This window comes from Drosophila bipectinata, chromosome XR (genome assembly GCF_030179905.1).
Source record: "Drosophila bipectinata strain 14024-0381.07 chromosome XR, DbipHiC1v2, whole genome shotgun sequence".
Taxonomy (NCBI): domain Eukaryota; kingdom Metazoa; phylum Arthropoda; class Insecta; order Diptera; family Drosophilidae; genus Drosophila; species Drosophila bipectinata.
In genome coordinates this window covers 9,029,664-9,048,778 of record NC_091735.1, presented here as the reverse complement: position 1 = coordinate 9,048,778, position 19,115 = coordinate 9,029,664, and the positions used below count along the sequence as shown (strand labels likewise).

The 19,115-nt window shown below is 36.4% G+C and overlaps 1 protein-coding gene across 8 annotated transcripts in view; it reads right to left on the bottom strand.

Moving 5' to 3' along the window:
* Nucleotides 1-19,115, bottom strand: part of LOC108126405 (phosphatidylinositol-3,5-bisphosphate 3-phosphatase MTMR3) — a 52,062-nt gene that overhangs the window by 5,435 nt on the left and 27,512 nt on the right. For all 8 annotated transcript variants that reach the window (XM_043211347.2, XM_043211345.2, XM_043211350.2 and 5 more), the window contains exon 14: nt 18,762-18,964. In XM_043211347.2, coding sequence (XP_043067282.1) covers nt 18,762-18,964 — 203 coding nt within the window. The remainder of the gene's footprint in view (nt 1-18,761; nt 18,965-19,115) is intronic.

Sequence of the window (19,115 nt, the reverse complement as noted above, 5' to 3'; positions counted from 1 at the left end):
CTATAATATGCGCCCCAGCCGAAGAGACCTCTGTCCTTATGTCCTTATGTCCTTATGTGTTAAAGTCACACACAGGCGGTGTGATAGGCACGGTGGCAGATCGATGCGCACCGAACGGCCTCACACCCACATAAGGGTTGCAGTAACTTCTGCACTACACTCGGTGCAAACAAGAGGCGATAAATGGGCAAAATAGTAAACGTCCGAACGCAAAGAAAGATAGATGCAGGCTTTACAAATAAAAGTCTTTTGAATATTTGTCAATTTGATTTTTCTCTTCGATTTTTTGTGTTGATCATCTGATTCTTCCTCTTGTTTTTTTTCTTTTACATTTTTTTCAACAAGCTGAAGCTGCGGTCCCCTTCGTTGGACGCGATTTCATCGTTTGTGTTAGCTGTACCACCCACCCAGGTTCCCATCTACAGTCTTAACGAAATTCTGCCCCAAATGCAGAAACATTAAAATCCCTGTTATGCTCAATAATAAATAGATGTTTTGTTTTTTTAATTCAGGATGCTTGTTATGATAATGGGAACAAATTATTTATATCAATATGACTTGAGGCTTTATAATAGAGGTGGAGAAACATCGATGTCATCGATGTTTTACCAGGCAACATCGATGTTTTTCCATCTCTAAAGCACTTCGAGGAAGATTGACGAATAACTTGTAAGTTGTAATAAAATGATATTATTCCATTATTTCATTATAAATTACTAACAGAATATTTTAAATTTAGTGATACTTGTTGGTGGTGTTGGCGTGAGTGCGGAGGCGATTAGACATGGACAGATTTTTGAAAAGTAAGTACTAAAAAGCCAAGTTTTTATCACAATTTTATGCACGTCCACATGCATACATACATACTTGCATTCATTTTTACCTTTGCATTAAACTGTGGTTGTACTTTTGAATTAATATGGCATATTTTTATAGGAACAACAAACGAGCAGCCACGATCGGATGAGGAGCCAAAGAGGAGGAAGCGTGATGTATCTATAGCTTGGGATCATTTGAAACAAGAAAGGAAAGCTAACTTCGGGCGGAGCCGAAATTTATATACCCTTGCAGTTAAAACCGAATATATATCGCAAACATCGGATATAGTTGGCCGATCCTTATGGGAATATATAATCCAATTTATTACAATACAAAGTCTAAAAAAAAAGTCCCAAACTTCTATTTTCAAAAATACGAAAGTTGATATTTCTACCAAATACCATTTCCGATCGTTCAGTTATATGGATGCTATAGGATATAATCCGCCGATCCTAATGAAATTTGGTAGGTCGAATTATTTTGTCAAAAATAGCTCTCACCTAAAATTTGAACTTTAAAAACACCAAAGTTATACCGTTTACGATCAAATAGTTATATGGCAGCTTTAGGATATAGTCGGCCGATCCGAGCCGTTCCGACTTATATACTGCGTGCAAAGGAAAGAAGGGTGTGTGCAAAGTTTCAAGACGATAGCTTTAAAACTGAGAGACTAGTTTGCGTAGAAACAGACAGACGGACAGACAGACGGACATGCTCATATCAACTCAGGAGGTGATCCTGATCAAGAATATATATACTTTATAGGGTCGGAGATGTCTCCTTCACTGCGTTGCACACTTTTGACCAAAATTATAATACCTGCAATTATAAAAAAATTATCTATTAAAAAAATTAAAATTAAAAATTAAAATTAAAAATTATATTATCTGCAAGGGCATAAAAAACAGTCGAGGAAACTCATGGAATTTGCAACTACTGAGGTAAGGCTATAAAGACAGCGGGCAACACCACAAATCTTATGGACCATTTAAAGCACGTTCATGGTGATCGCCTAAAAGTCGGAACTGGCCAAAAATCAACAGCAATGGAAACTTTTCTTGCAAAATCTCATGCATTTTACAATAGTGATTCCGCTCGAAAATGATCCTGGATAATAAGGTTATGAACATGATAGCAGTCGATGCTCAACATTTTTCATGCGTTGAGGACGAAGGTTTTAAAGAGCTCATGAATGAAATGGACCCGCGCTATAAGTTACCTAGTAGATATCACCTGCGCGATTTAGTTCTGCCAACCCAATATGATTTTCTAAGAAACAAGCTCTATTCCATTCTGATAGACATTGATTTTCTGGCCATTACGACGGACCTTTGGACTTTTTGAGCAAATGAAGGCTACATTACGATTACATGCCACTTTGTCTCAAAATAGCTTCAAGCTTGAATCTGCAGTTCTAGCAACAAGACAGCTCCTCGATGCAAGTAATCACAACGCAAGCAATATTTTCGAAACATTAAAGGCTGTGCTTGATGACTGGGGAGTTGGAAATAAGGTTGTTTGTGTTGTAACCGACAATGAGTCGACCATGTTAAAAGCATGTCGTTTGGAATATAAATACTTACCCTGTGTGGCTCACTCAATCAACCTTCTTGTTCAAGATCTCTAAAAAATTGCCAGATATCGATCCAATCCTTTCAAAATGTAAGTATATCGTTTCCTTTTTAAAAAAAAAGTCAGATTGATTACGCGAAATTCAAAGAAGCACAGGGTATAGGTCCCTACACTCTGCTGCAAGAAATGCCAACTCCCTGGAACAGCGCATTTGAAATGGTCAAGCGAATCCTTAAGACCAACGAGTGCATTACATTGGCTTTGGTATCTTCGCATAACTTTTCACCGCCCTTCTCTGAAGCAGAAGTCGACATTTTACAAGACATATCGGGATTGCTATCCCCCTTTGGAGACGCTACGATTTCTGTTTCATCAAATCAAAAAGTATCAGTTTCTTTAATTATACCAGTTATATGCGAAATGCATCATAAAATTAACAATATTAAATTGAAAACAGAAGAAGGCAAAACCAAAACTATCCCTTGCTTATTGGCAGGTAAGAAACTATTCAATGCTATATACAGCTGTGTTCACTAAAATAGCAGTGCAATAGCAACGAAGTAAAAGGACGGTAATTTTTGCATTTTCCTTTTCGTTTGTTCATCGCTTGATCATTATTTTTGTAAAATGGGATACGGAGATAGGAAAACTAAAAAAATTTCGTAAGATTTGCTTTTTATTTGCGTTTTCTGGGCATTTTTGTTCAAAATCACAAGTTTTTGGCTGTTCATTAAAATAGCAGTTTTTCATTTTGATCCCCAAAAAGCGCCGAAAACATTAAAAATTTGGTAAAAAGTAAGTTTTCTTAAGTTCATTTATTTAATTTAAATGAAAATACACAATAACCATGCAAAAATGTTGATTTTAGTGGGTAAAGGACACCACTGTTCAAAGGAAGAGAGGAATTTGATAGTTCAGCTTAGAAAGCAGGAAAAACCCTATAAAAAATCTAAAATACGGTACATTTTTCTGCCAAAATGGTATCCAATGCCATAAAATATGAGGGGAAATCCGAAACACGTGGGTCCAAACGAAAAACCACCGATATTGGGGGCCGAAGAAAGGTGCGTTTCAGCAAAGCGAATCCTTTTGCGTCTTCTATGGCTGTTAAAACGGTCCTGAAGTTAAGGATCAGCGTCGTCACCACTCGCCGTCGATTAGTAAATGAAAATATAAATACGCGAAGCCCACGAAAGGTGCCATTACTTGGTACAAGGCATATCCATGCTCGATTGGAGTTTGCCAAAAGCCATTTGAAGTGGCCAGTGACGAAATGGCGCAATATTCTTGGGATAAATGAGTCCAACCTGGACTTGTTTGGTGGGACAGGCTCAAGACAGTATGTCTGACGACCCTCAAACACTGAGAACCACCCAAACCCCACTTTTAAGACCGTTATGCACGGTGGCCCTAAAATATTGGTATGGGCTCGTTTTTCGTACAGTGGCATGGTCCCATACATATGATGAATGGGATCATGGACCAAGACGTCTATGTCGACATACTCAAAAAAGTAGTGCTTTCTTATGCACAGTGAGATATGTCCTTAAAATGGACGTTTCAGCAGGATAACGATCCAAAACATACCAGCAAATTGGCTAAGAGTTGGGTTAGTCAACCAAACATTGATGAAATGTCGTGGCCAGCACAGTCCCCGGATTTAAATCCGATTGAAAATTTATGGGGGGACATCAAGGGATATGTGGCAAAGAAATATCCGACTTCAAAACCGCAGCTTTGGCAATTTTTACAGGACGAGTGGGCCCAGATTCCCCTCAAGCGTTGCCAGGACTTGGTAGACTCCTTGCCACGTAGGTGTGAAGCTGTTATTGCCAATACGACAAAATATTAGTTTATATTTATAATTTCTGTTGTTTGTATTAAGTAATTTTCAAGATTAAATGAATTTTTTAGATTTTTTTGGTAACACTGCTATTTTAATGAACAGCACATTTTGTCGATGTTATTTTGTTATTGTCTATATTTTCAAAAAAAACGCAGTAATTAGACTGAAACAAATGTAAACATAATTAAAAATAAATATATTATGTGGATGTAAACCAAATTTGTCCCATTTTGGTGTTTATGCTACGATTTTTCGATCTTAAACATTTATGTCATGAGCACTGCTATTTTCATGAACACAGCTGTATATTTTCCTATTTTTTGTATAAAATATTGTATTTTAGATGACTACAGATGGTGACGCCTTTAAGACATTGGCTAAAAAATATTTCTGTGTACCAGCATCATCTTGTGAGTCTGAAAGATGTCCGCGAACATCGATGTTTCTCCACCTCTATGTTGACGGAAAAAAAAACGATAATGAATAAAGATGCGATAGTCAACTATTTAAAGTGACCGTGTTAATACAAATATTCACGTCCAGGTTATTTATAATTAGCTCCAGTAACATGATGTGAGAATTGTTAAGGAAGTTAAGATTTAAAAATTATCCTATAAATCTATATTAGCCATTTTAAGGGGTTATATACAGTTGTGATTGATTAAAAAATCGATTTTTTTTTTATTGCATATTCTTTAAGTATATTCTATTGGGAATACTCTCACAAAAATTCATAACGATCGGAGCATTAGAACCGAAGCTGTAGCTATTTATAGCGCACTACCTGCATATAAAACTTGAACAAACTTGAAACTTTAAACGCGATTATCTCAGAATCTTTTTTTTGGGAAATTACCTTTGCGGTGGACACGATTACTAAAAAACTACTAATCCGATCAACACTTATTTATTATGATATTAGCTAGTCCGTGAACGAGGGATTTTCAATTTTTGTGAAAACTATTTTTTTAAAGCACAAAAAACGAAAATCTTATACCTTGAAAAAGTACATTTTATGTTAAAAACGTCGCCATTTTTTTTTAATCAAAATTTTTAAAAATCCCTCGTTCACGGACTAGATAATACAATATACTAACTAAACTTTTTTGAATTTTGGATTTCGGATGAACCGTTTTCGAGAAATCTTGTCCACCGCAAGACACCATGAAAAAAAGACGATCCGGGAATTCGGCTATAACATTTTTGTTATGTAATATTTTTTTATGAAAAAATTTAATTAAGTACCCAGAAACATGTACTAAACAACGTCGGTAAAACATTTTTCATAAATATTTTCTATGGTGTCAAAAAAAAATCGATAAAAATCCATATTTTTGCGTGGTACAACTGTATATAACCCCTTAATGAAACTAGTTATTAAGCTGTAATTTTCATCTGATACTATTTTATCGTATTTGAGTAGTAGCGGGAAGTTCCTGCGAATATAATCGTATTTGGAACAACTTAAAATAATATGTGACATATTGTATTGAAATTGCAATCGCATTTGGGACTGTCATGAACTTTTAACTTGTATAGGGTGTATTTATCAAAAGAATGACCGCTGAGGATTCTATTAATTTGTTTGATCTGTAATCTATTAAGATTGCAGTTTTCAGATTGAAACCATGGTTTAAGTAAGGTATATGGATTAAAAGACAGTATCCTTTGTTCCTTTCTATGCAAAAGGAATTATAGTCGCGCTCCCAATCTGTTTTAACTCTGTTGAATATGTGAGTGATAGCATCGTTGATCGTGTATCTTGTTATACAGGATGTTTATACAGGATCCCAAGTTATTGGCGTTTTTAGCAGCAGAGTCAGCAACTTCATTTCCTTTGATATTTAAATGGCTCGGAATATGATGGAGTTGAATAAACAATATATTATCAATTTTTCGGAGTATTTCAGCCACAATGCGATTGGATATATTACGCTTTTGAAGGGCTTGAATAGCAACCAAACTATCTTTTAGGATAGCTACCCTTGTAATATGTTGGTCAATAGCATATTCAATGGCTTTCTCTAAGGCTGTAAGCTCTGCAGTAAGTAAAAAGAACTTCTTATTGATAAAAAAAAACTTTTAGTTATGTTACTATTGACATGGTAAAAAAGAACACATCGTGAAATTATCTCTAATAGAACCATCCATGTAAATAATTTCACAGTTTTGACTTGTTAATAAACTATGCTTTTCTTCAAAAAGATTGTCGACCATGTCAGGGCTGCTAGATTTCTTGTTTGAAGGATACCCTTAAAAAAATTTAAATCAAAGGTTAAAAACCGAGGCTTAGAAAATGAAGAACCAACATAGGTTAAAGACTCGAAAATGTCTTTAAATTCTAAGTATGTTTTTATGCTAATTCTAAAATTTTAGCTAATTCCTGAGCTGTAGCAAATTTAATTCTATAGGCATAATTTAATAATTTAATTTATAGGCAGGGGGTAGTTCTGCTGCTAGGTGGTAAATAATATTAACAGGTGGATTTTATTAGTCAAAGTGATTTCCTTAAGTAGAAGTTAGCATGTATGATGTACAAGATGTAACAGTCTTCAAGATATTGGCAAAGGAAAGGCATGCATATTCGTATTTGGGTCTAACGAAGGCTTTAAAAAACTTAAAAGCTACGCTGGGGTGGATACCGAAACGGCATCCACAAAGCATATTTAGAAACATATTTATTTTATTGGAGGAGCTGTTAGTACTAATGGTTCTTCCTAAGTAAATAACATGGTCAAATTCCTTAATCACTAGATTGTTGCACATAATATTTAAGGAACGTCTTCTATTGTTGAAATGTATCACAGATAATTTGGTAGGATTAAAAGTTAGATTAATAGTATCACAAGTTTCTTTAAATAGATTTACTTTGTGTTCAAGAATTTCTCTTGCAGTCATAAAATCTTTGTCAAAAAAAATAAGAAAAAAATCATCCGCATATTGAAGAAGTTTTTGTCAATACTTTTATTGTCAATAATAGTAAGAAGAACGGTTGTATACAGGCTAAAAAGAATGGGACTGAGCCAACTTCTTGACTAACTCCTTTGCTTACAATGACCTCGGAATTTCCCAAGACAAGAATTATTTATCTCAAAAAGTCAATGATAAAATTAATGTAACGGTGGTTGAAACCGAAATCAACAAGTACTCTGCAAATAATGGAGACATTGACACAGTCAAAGGCTTTGCTCAGGTCCAGTACTGCTGCCAAAACATAAAAGCCCTCGGCTTTAAAAGGTTATATACCTTTTTTATTTTCAAAAAATCGAAAATTTTTTTATTGCTTTATCTTGAAGAACAACTCCTTGAGAACATTTTCCCAAATTTTCATAGAGATTGGAGCAGTAGAAAAAAAGTTACAGCGCTCCCAACCGCGCGCCTTGTCGCGGCCTTGAACTGAACTTTAAACTTTAAACGCGAATATCTTGAAAAATGACTTTGCGGTGACATGGATTGGCGGAAAACTACTGAACCGATTTACTTCAAATTTTTTTTTAAATATTCGTAATGAAATTACTTTTTACAAACTTTTTACAAATTACAAACTTTTTTTTCGCCGAAATGAATTTTTTAGTAAAATTTCTTGAGACCAAAAATTTCATTTTTAGCATAAAACGTTCCCGTATGCATAAAAAAAAAAATTTTAAAATCGATCGTTCAAGCACAAGGAATTACACTAAACTAATGAAATTTTTTTTTTGCCACCCCTTAAAAACTATTTAATATTTTTCTACCAAATTTTGCACAAACATTGTTAATAAAGTGTACTATCAAAAAATTAAAACATCCGTGTAATTAAATAATTGCTACATACCTAAAAAAAAAATCCGAACTTTCCTCTTTTTCTTCGACAAAGAAGGTATATAACCCCTTAAGATTGGCAACATTGTTTATCACATTATTAGTACATTGTGCTGTTGAGCGGATTTTCCTGAAGGCGTAAGACCTATCAGGAATTAGTTGGCTTTTTCTAATGTGTTCTTCTAAGCTATTTTTAACAAGACCTTCAAGGCACTTAAAAACTACACTTAATAGACATATACTACATAGGTCTTTTGTTGGTTATGATAGAAGAATCAACATTTTTTTTTGGAATAGGCACGATTTTAATTTTAAGCCATTTATTTTTTTTGCCTTCAACATGGAAACAAAATTTTTAATTTGCTCAGGAGGTAAAGATTAAAGCATACTATAGGAAATATTATCCAGTCCCTTCGAAGAATTTGGGTTACGAGTCTTGAGAAATTCTAAGACTTCATTAGGAGAAAAGTATTTTCTATTTATAGAATCGAGTTCAAATTGAGGAAAAGTTATAATGTATACAGCCTAGAGTATCAGGAGCTATTGCAATTTGCTGAACAAAAATTGGATGGTCCTAGTCGTCAAAAAGTTTAGGCGTGGTTTTAATTTGTCTGTAAAATTTTAATTTTGATTTTTTCCCATATATCTTTTGGAGACTGGGGGATAGAGAGCGAGTCAGCTTGAATATTAATGTTTTCTTTGCGAGCTTTATAAAAATAGTTATTAATTTTTTTATTTGACTCTAAATACAATTCTGCATTGGATGTCAATTTGGTTTTATAATATTTTTACCTGCATGCATTCCTATCTAAAAATTCTTTCAGAAGTCTTTTCCCAGTATTTTTTTGGAATATATTTTTTTTTTATTGAGAAACATTGTGTTTTTTTAAAATTATATCCTTAGTTGAGCGACATAGACTGTTAAGGGAGCTAATATTAATTTTGGAAAACTCTTTAATAACATTTTTCGTTAAAGTTTTATGTTTTCGTAAAAGTTTAAGATTTCATTTCATTTTTTTAAGATCTATTTCTGTGTTCCTTTTAGGATTCGAAAAAAGATCTTGTATTACATGAGTTGTTCGGGTTTTTTAAAGGAAGAAGGCAATCTCCGAAGAAAGGGTTATTAGGCTGTTCTCAGCTGTTTCCAAGGCTGAGTTCTGATAAGAACTTGCTAAAGATGGGAAAGTTGCAGAATCAGCCGATTGGATGGGAGAAGGGGACCCTTGAAGGGGAACAAATCTTTCCAGGGATATTTCGAGATCTTTAACAATTTGTTTCCAGTTGGACATCGTCTCTTGCGAATTTTTACTTTCGATTCATTTGTTTTTATAATTTTTAGCTATTTTGTTGTAGGGTAGTTATTTGTGAATAGATTCAGTAGCTAATTTAGTGTTATCCTGCAAAACCGGGATTGCAGAATTTTTAGGGGCTCGTAGTAGAAGGAATTCGGTGGTATTAAAAATCTCAAGAGTGGTGGGAGCTAGTTTATCAAAGAGAGCCGGATATCTTATTCTAACTTCCTTCTATATAGATTCTGCGGTGTCATACACTTCTGCTCTCATAAACGATGTCATAAACGCTCTTTTCCTTGCCGGACATTCAAGGGAGGAGCTGTGTGGGAGAAGTTGCAGTTTCTACACTTAAGTGTCGTGCATGTCTCTTCTCTTGTATGAGAAAGGGAACAATTGCGACACTTCTCTTCAGTCTGCTTACAGTGCTGAGCAAAAACCCCAAATCTGAAGCACCTAAAACATTGACTAAAAGTAACATAAGCTTCCACTTTAACCTTTGTATAAAGGAAGTCAATTTCCTCTGGAATCTGGGAGCCTTCAAAAATAATCTTAACCCTGAACGTGCGGACAAATTCGTTTTTTTTTTCATTTTTCCTATTGATTTTAATAATTTTGTGAATGGGAACTAGGGAAAAAATTAATTCTTTTAAATCATCAGTACAAAATTTAATTGGAATTTGGAAAATAATACCAGTCTTGAAAATAAAATCCTTAATAATTTTGGGGTTGTAGCCCTCGTTTTTTAAGTCAGAATTAAATAAATCACTTGAAGCTTTAGCTGTCTTACACTCTGCCTTACAACGCCCGTGTCTATTTTAAGGGGTTATATACAGTTGTACCGCGCAAAAATATGTATTTTTATCGATTTTTTTTTGACACCATAGAAAATATTTATGAAAAATGTTTTACCGACGTTGTTTAGTACATGTTTCTATGTACTTAATTAAATTTTTTCATAAAACAAGAAAGGAAAGCTAACTTCGGGCGGAGCCGAAGTTTATATACCCTTGCAGTTAAAACCGGATATATATCGCAAACATCGGATATAGTTGGCCGATCCTTATGGCAATAGGAATATGTAATCCAATTTTTTACAATACAAAATCTAAAAAAAGTCCCAAACTTCTATCTTCAAAAATACGAAAGTTGATATTTCTACCAAGTACCATTTCCGATCGTTCAGTTATATGGCAGCTATAGGATATAGTCGGCCGATCCTAATGAAATTTGGTAGGTCGGATCAACTGACCAAATATATAATCTGTACCAAGTTCCAGCTTTCTATCTTCAAAAACACGAGTTGGGTTAAAGTTGGGTCATTTCCGATCGTTCAGTTGTATGGCAGCTATAGGATATAGTCGGCCGATCCTTACGAAATTTAGCATGTCGTATTATTTTGCCAAAAATAGCTTTCACCTAAAATTTGAACTCTCTAACTTTAAAAACACCAAAGTTATACCATTTCCGATCAATCAGTTATATGGCAGCTATAGGATATAGTCGGCCGATCCGGGCCGTTCCGACTTATATACTGCGTGCAAAGGAAAGAAGGGTGTGTGCAAAGTTTCAAGACGATAGCTTTAAAACTGAGAGACTAGTTTGCGTAGAAACAGACAGACGGACAGACAGACGGACAGACAGACGGACAGACGGACAGACGGACAGACGGACATGCTCATATCAACTCAGGAGGTGATCCTGATCAAGAATATATATACTTTATAGGGTCGGAGATGTCTCCTTCACTGCGTTGCACACTTTTGACCAAAATTATAATACCCTCTGCAAGGGTATAAAGATATTACATAACAAAAATGTTATAGCCAAATTCCGGAATCGTCTTTTTTCGATGGTGTCTTGCGGTGGACATGATTTCTCGAAAACGGTTCATCCGAAATCCAAAATTCAAAAAAGTTTAGTTAGTATTTTGTATTATCTAGTCCGTGAACGAGGGATTTTTTAAAATTTTGATTAAAAAAAAAATGGCGACGTTTGAAACAAAAAATTTACTTTTTCAAGGTATAAGATTTTCGTTTTTTGTGCTTTAAAAAGGGAGTTTTCAAAAAAATGGAAAATCCCTCGTTCACGGACTAGCTAATATCATAATAAATATGTGGTCAAAATTTGGTGTTGATCGGATTAGTAGTTTTTTAGTAATCGTGTCCACCGCAAAGGTAATTTCCCAAAAAAAAGATTCTGAGATAATCGCGTTTAAAGTTTCAAGTTTGTTCAAGTTTTATATGCAGATAGTGTGCTATAAATAGCTACAGCTTCGGATCTAATGCTCCGATCGTTATCAATTTTTGTGGGAGTACACCCAATAGAATATACTTAAAGAATATGCAATAAAAAAAAATCGATTTTTTCATATATCACAACTGTATATAACCCCTTAATAACTTTTAGTATATCTCTAAGTTTAAGCACAAAAATAGATGCATTTGATTCAAGGACATTAATTGGTTCACGGTTCTCTCTAGTACTGTCATAAGGACCTTTATGATTGATACCTTTATGATAAGGACCTTTATGATTGCTTTTATAGCTAAGCGGTACTTGCTGTGGTTTGGAGGAACCGCCGTTGTAATTGTTTTTGATGTTAATGACATTTGAATCCGGATCGTTAATCCTGAGCTTTTTCTGATGTAAAACGGTAACGTTACATTCTTCTGACTCCAAGATGTCCATTTCTTCTTGATCTTTTTTATACCCTTGCAGAGGGTATTATAATTTTGTCCAAAAGTGTGCAACGCAGTGAAGAAGACATCTCCGACCCTATAAAGTATATATATTCTTGATCAGGATCACCTCCTGAGTTGATATAAGCATGTCCGTCTGTCCGTCTGTCCATCTGTCTGTCTGTCCATCTGTCTGTCTGTCCGTCTGTCTGTTTCTACGCGAACTAGTCTCTCAGTTTTGAAGCTATCGTCTTGAAACTTTGCACACCCTTCTTTCCTTTGCACGCAGTATATAAGTCGGAACGGCCCGGATCGGCCGACTATATCCTATAGCTGCCATATAACAGATTGATCGGAAATGGTATAACTTTGGTGTTTTTAGAGTTAGAGGGTTCAAATTTGACACGGGAGCTATTTTTGGCAAAAAATTACGACATGCCAAATTTCATAAGGATCGGCCGACTATATCTTATAGCTGCCATATAACTGAACGATCGAAAATGACCCAACTATCGTGTTTTTGAAGATAGAAAGCTGAAACTTAATACAGATTTTATTTTTGGCCAGTTGATCCATCCTACCGAATTTCATTAGGATCGGCCGACTATATCCTATAGCTGCCATATAACTGAACGATCGGCAAACTTTTGTGTTTTTGAAGATAGAAGCTTGGGAAATTTTTTTAGATTTTTTATTTTAGTTAATTGGTTTTATTATGATGTAATCATAAGGATCGGCCAACTATATCCGATGTTTGCGATATATATCCGGTTTTAACTGCAAGGGTAGATCAACTTCGGCTCCGCCCGAAGTTAGCTTTCCTTTCTTGTTTTTAGATATTTCTGGATCAAATGTTTTCCTTTTTTTAAAATTTGCCGCATCAGTGTAAATGGTCCTTGCCCTGGCTGAGTGGGGCATTTTTGACTTAAAGGGATTCAATCCCGTTGTAATAATTCCTCTTTTCTGAAATTCCTCCCTCTAATGTATATATGCAGATTCATCTTCGATGTTGCAAAGTTGCAACTTTTAAGATGAAAAGTTGTTGTTTTTGACAATTTAAGGAAAAAATTTCAAAACAGTGGCTTATGTGTGACAAGCCGTCAGAACGTTCCGATTGGAACTCGAAATAGAATATGTTATATTTGTATGTTTCATATTTCTTGTCTTTAAAATAAACCCCAATAAATGGATTTATAAAAACAAATTTTTTTTACTTGGACTCGAACTCTGAGCACTTTACTTGCTAGGCGGAAAAATTACCTCTCGGCTATCCCCAACTTTTTTTGTTGAGGAATATATTTAAAAGTTGAGTTGACGCAAAGTATTTTTTTTTTCTTTTTGAGTCAAAACACAAAAGACCGTTAAACTAAATACTTTATTTCTTCGCCAGTCTCAAACGACGATTCGGTCTCTGTAAGTTATTTTTAGCAGACCCTCAAAAATAAAAGTCATCTGAGAAAGTTCAACCGAAAACAAAAAAATATACAGTATAAAGGGTTGTCTCTTAGAGAGGGAGCAAGCATTACTTTGCTAAGTTCCGATATGAGTTTTATCTTCAAACACACGGAAGGACTCGAAAACACGAAAGTTTGGTCATTTTCTATCGTTTAGTTATATGGCAGCTATAGGATAGTCAGCCGATCCGTATGAAATTTGGTAGGTCGTATAATTTTGCCCTCATGCAAAATTCACTCATGCTCTCTAACTCCAAAAACACCAAAGTTACACAATTTCCCATTATTCAATTATATGGCAGCTTCAGGATATAGTCGGCCGATCCCGGTCGTTCCGACTTAAAGTTTTAAGTCGATAGCTTTAAAACTGAGAGACTAGTTTGCGTAGCAACAGACAGACGGAAATGCTTATATCAACTCAGGAGGTGATCCTGATCAAGAATATATATACTTTATAGGGTCGGAGATGTCTCCTTCACTGCGTTGCACACTTTTGACCAAAATTATAATATCTTCTTTAAGGGTATAATTATGTACATTTTTAATAGCATATAATGACTAACAAAAAATGAATAAAATTTCTTCCAACAGGCCCCAGCGAGATCTTACGCTCATCGTTCGTTCATCTTACGCTCTTATTCTCATTGGATGTTTTCTGTTTCTCTGAAAGAAGCGCGATGAAGAAGGTTGGTCTGCGCTTGAATTGATCTATGTATGTAGCGTGTCACACATTTACATACACGGGTGCATTTACATACACGAAGCCAGCGCACGAAAATTTTGATTTTTCGAACTTTTCAGATTTGCTACCTTAACGAAATTCGGGTATTCGTTATTGGGTAAAATGACGAAAGAAATTATATTATATTTATACCCGTGCAGATGGTATAATAATTTTGGTCAAAAGTGTGCAACGCAGTGAAGGAGACATCTCCGACCCTATAAAGTATATATATGCTAGATCAGGATCACCTCCTGAGTTGATATTAGCATGTCCGTCTGTCCGTCCGTCTGTCCATCTGTCTGTCCGTCTGTCTGTTTCTACACAAACTAGTCTCTTAGTTTTAAAGCTATCGTCTTGAGACTTTGCAGACACCCTTCTTTCCTTTGCACGTAGTATATAAGTCGGAACGGCCGACTATATCCTATAGTTGTCAATTTTACACTTTCGAGTTTTTGAAGATAGAAAGATGGAACTAAGTACAGATTCTATTTTTGGCTAGTTGATCCAACTTACTATATCTTATAGCTGCCATATATCCGCTTTTAACTGCAAGGGTATATCAACTTCAGATCCTCCCAAAGTTATCTTTCCTTTCTTGTTTTGTTGATAATTTTTCAGGCACTTGTTATTAATTGGGTTTATTGGAAGATCTTATTAAATTAATGCCGTTAATTTAATAATTTCCTTTAATTCTTTAGTTCCTTATATACATACTTACATTAATTAATAAAAAAAATTTAAATAAAATAAAAAAAAATTAAATTAAAAAAAAAGCCCCAAGCTTCTTTGTTTTTTTTTTTTTTTTTTTTATTGAACGTTGCTTTTATTTCTTGAATCTTCTCTTTGCGAGACTAACAAGAGGTGTATCAAATCTTATATTCTTAACTTATTTAACAGTCATATTGACTGATACAGAGTTAGACGGCCCTAAAAATCTATTGCTGGGTTGAGAGGTCGTTGCGTCTAAGGCAGGGTACGTTAGAAACCCAAGTCAATCCCCGAGCGAGAAAATTTGGGTGCGAAGACAGTTTTTCTTTTTGCTCCTGGATTTCGTCTTTCACTGCGAGGATGCCCACATCCTGGTGGATGTTTTCGTTGCGAACATACCAAGGTATGTTGATAGCTCAGTGATAGTTCTCAAGATTTTTGATTGTGCGCGCTGTATGATGTCTATGTTGCTGCTGCTCGCGTTCCCCCACAGCTGGGAGCCATACGTCCAGATTGGCTTTAGGACTGAATTTTACAGTAGTAACTTGTAGTCCAGGCACAGTGGCGATCGTGAGTTTATGATCCAGTGGAGGCTGCTGGCTTTCAGTTTTAGGTGCATCTTTTTGCATTCGATGTGCTTACGCCAGGTCTATCAAGGTGGACACCAAGGTACGTTACCTCATTAGCTTGAGGGATCTGCATACCGTTGAGTAAAAGCGGAGGGCATGTTTGTCTATTAAGAGTAAACGTTATATTTTTACACTTTTGTTCGTTTATTTTAATGCGCCAGTCGGACAGCCACCTTTCCACTATTATGAGATGATTAGCCAGTTAGGTTATTGCCTGCATTGGGCATCTGGAGCGACTAAGGATAGCGGTATCATCGGCGAACGTTGACATTGTAAGTTGTGCGCTCGTAGGAATATCCGCAGTATACAAAACATAAAGACACGGGCCGAGTGCGCTTCCTTGTGGAACTCCAGCTTCGATGGTGTAGTCGCCCGAAGTAGCTGCGTTGCATCTCACTGAGAATGCCCTATTGTAGAGGTATGATTCCAGTAGCTTGTGGGTGTCTGTTGGCAAATACGTTTTAATTTTGTGCATGAGTCCGATGAGCCAAACTCGGTCGAAAGCTTGAGATACGTCGAGGAAAATAGCGCTGCAGTATTCTCGCTGTTCAAGGGCTGAGCGGATTTCGGATGTTAATCTGTTTACTTGTTCGATGGTTCCATGGTTTCTTCGGAAGCCAAATTGGTGTGCCGGGATAATATTGCAAGCTTCCAGATGTGGTATTATGCGAGCTAACAAGCATTTTTCAAACAATTTAGACAAACAAGATAGAAGGTTTATTGGTCTGTATGATGACGGAATTGTGTGGTCTTTTCCAGGCTTCGGTATAATTTTTTTTTCCTTATTACTCCTCTCGGGAGCTTAGGGCCTCTACAAGGGCTCTCCACCTAACTTTTGGCGCTATTTGTTTTTGTCGTGTTCCAGCTGATGTTTTTCCCGGGCTGCTTCTAGGAGTGCTGTACGGCGCCAGGGCATCTTTGGGCGACCCCCTCTCTGCATTTTCTCCATTTCTCCTTTAAACTGCGCCAGTCTGGTTGGTTTCATTAAGTCCTCACGTTCCCTTGTCCAATTCGTGTCCGTTTCGATATGCGAATGGTCGTCCACGGGTTGGGGGGGTGGTTGGTATCTTCTCTTGTATTGGTTTCGTTAATCGTTGTTTTTTCAGTCGATTCGGCGATTAGCCAGGTGCGACCAATCCCAGAGGTGGGGCTGCCACCTGTCGATATCTGGGAATACCGTTTTTCGACATCACATGTTTAGTAGCATTGGAAAAGAGTCCACTAAGCATAATGATGCCGAAAAACTTTGGAGGTCATGATTGTCATGAGTGGGGTTCGAACCCACGACCCCACGCTTAGCGTGCAGCTACACTACCCACTAGGCTATGGGAGATGGAGATGTGTGGCAAATGTTGCAGCTCGGTCTTCGTCGCTGCGAGCCCAGCATCCCGAAGAGTTTCTTATCGGGGTGGTCGTTTCAATTGGGGCGCTAAGATTTGAGTGGGCCCTCCACAGGGGGTACTTTGTGCTTGTTGGCGAGAGATTCTGGATGTACCTCAGCTGTGCATTTTCTTCCTGTTGGTGAAGAGCCTGGCCGAGTGATCGGGTTGCTTCCTTAAGGCGTTGTTTTGAAGCTTGTGATCTGCTTTTTTGCTAATCACGACGCGTGCGCCTCTTTTCTCGCACAAGCTGTTCGATTTGCTGATTAGATTTGAAGTATTTGTTTCGGTCTAGTTCTTTCCCGTGAGGAGTAGAAATTTTAGCTGCCGCAACGAGTACTTCTTCCGAGACGCTCGTAGTGTAGTCGATGTCCGATTCCATCTTAAATTCCGGGGCGAGTTCTAACTTTTCAGGCATTTGTTATTTATTCGGTTTATTGGAAGATCTTATTAAATTAATGCCGTTAATTTAATAATTTCCTTTAATACTTTAGTTCCTTATATACATACTTCCATTAATTAATAAAAAATTAAAAAAAATTATATTAAAAAAAAGTCCCAAGCTTCTATATTGAAAAATACCAAAGTTGGTATTTCTACAAAATATCATTTCCGATCGTTCAGTTATATGACAGCTATAGGATATAGTTGACCGATCCTTATGAAATTTGGTAGGTCGGATTAACTGACCATAAATAGAATCTGTACTAAGCTTTCTATCTTTAAAAAAACGAAAGTTTGTTCCGATTGTTCAGTTATATGGCAGCTTTAGGATATAGTCGGCCGATCCGCCTTATTAGGCAGGTCGTATTATTTTGCCAAACATAGCATTGTTGCAAAATCCGAACTCTCTAACTCTAAAAACACCAAAGTTATAGCATTTCCGATTAATCAGTTATATGGCAGCTATAGGATATAGTGGGCTGATCCTTATGAAATTTGGCTGATCCTTATGAAATTTGACATGTCGTAATATTTTGCCAAAAATAGCTCTTGTGTCAAATTTCTTGTGTCAACCTCTTCCGATCAATCAGTTATATGGCAGCTATAGGATATAGTCGGCCGATCCCGGCCGTTCCGACTTATATACTACGTGCAAAGGAAAGAAGGGTGTCTGCAAAGTCTCAAGACGATAGCTTTAAAACTAAGAGACTAGTTTGTGTAGAAACAGACAGACGGACAGATGGACAGACGGACGGACGGACACACGGACAGATGGACAGACGGACGGACGGACACACGGACAGATGGACAGACGGACGGACGGACAGACGAACATGCTAATATCAACTCAGGAGGTGATCCTGATCTAGCATATATATACTTTATAGGGTCGGAGATGTCTCCTTCACTGCGTTGCACACTTTTGACCAAAATTATTATACCATCTGCACGGGTATAAATATAATATAATTTCTTTCGTCATTTCACCCAATAACGAATACCCGAATTTCGTTAAGGTAGCAAATCTGAAAAGTTCGAAAAATCAAAATTTTCGTGCGCTGGCTTCGAAACGAAATCGCACACACACATGCACCCGTGTATGTGAATGTGTGACACGCTACATACATAGATCAATCCAAGCGCAGACCAACATTCTTCATCGCGCTTCTTTCAGAGAATGAGAAACAGAAAACATCCAATGAGAATATGAGCGTAAGATGAACGAACGATGAGCGTAAGTAAAAGAGTAACATCTCTTTCTTGGGCCTGCTGGGGCTTGTCGTAAGAAATTTTTGCGTCCATTTCCCTTGTATGAAATGGGTAGTCTATATGCTGTATGGTTAGTGATATAATTTAGCAAGAAATCGTTAAATTATTTTAAAATAGTAAACAAATAAATATTTTTTAATGCGCACCGACAATGATGTCTTCTTCTTCCAAGCCAGAACTCAGTTTGACAACTGGAGCAACGTGAAACAGCATGATCTGGTACCCAAAGGACACTGGATGCCTTTTTTTCTTGGTTCGAAGTCGGGACCAATGACGAAGGACCACAACGCTCTTCTACGGCTTCCCAGGAACAAGTTGAAGCGTTTTCAACGATATCTGATCCATTTTCCTAAATAATGGTTAAATGATTAGAAAATTGAATTTTCCAGATTTATATCACGAACTTTATGTAAATCAAAAATGTTAAATTAATTTTGTTTGACAAATAACAGAGGCCGACAAAATACAATTTTTTTTTACTCCTCGTATTTGCTCCATAA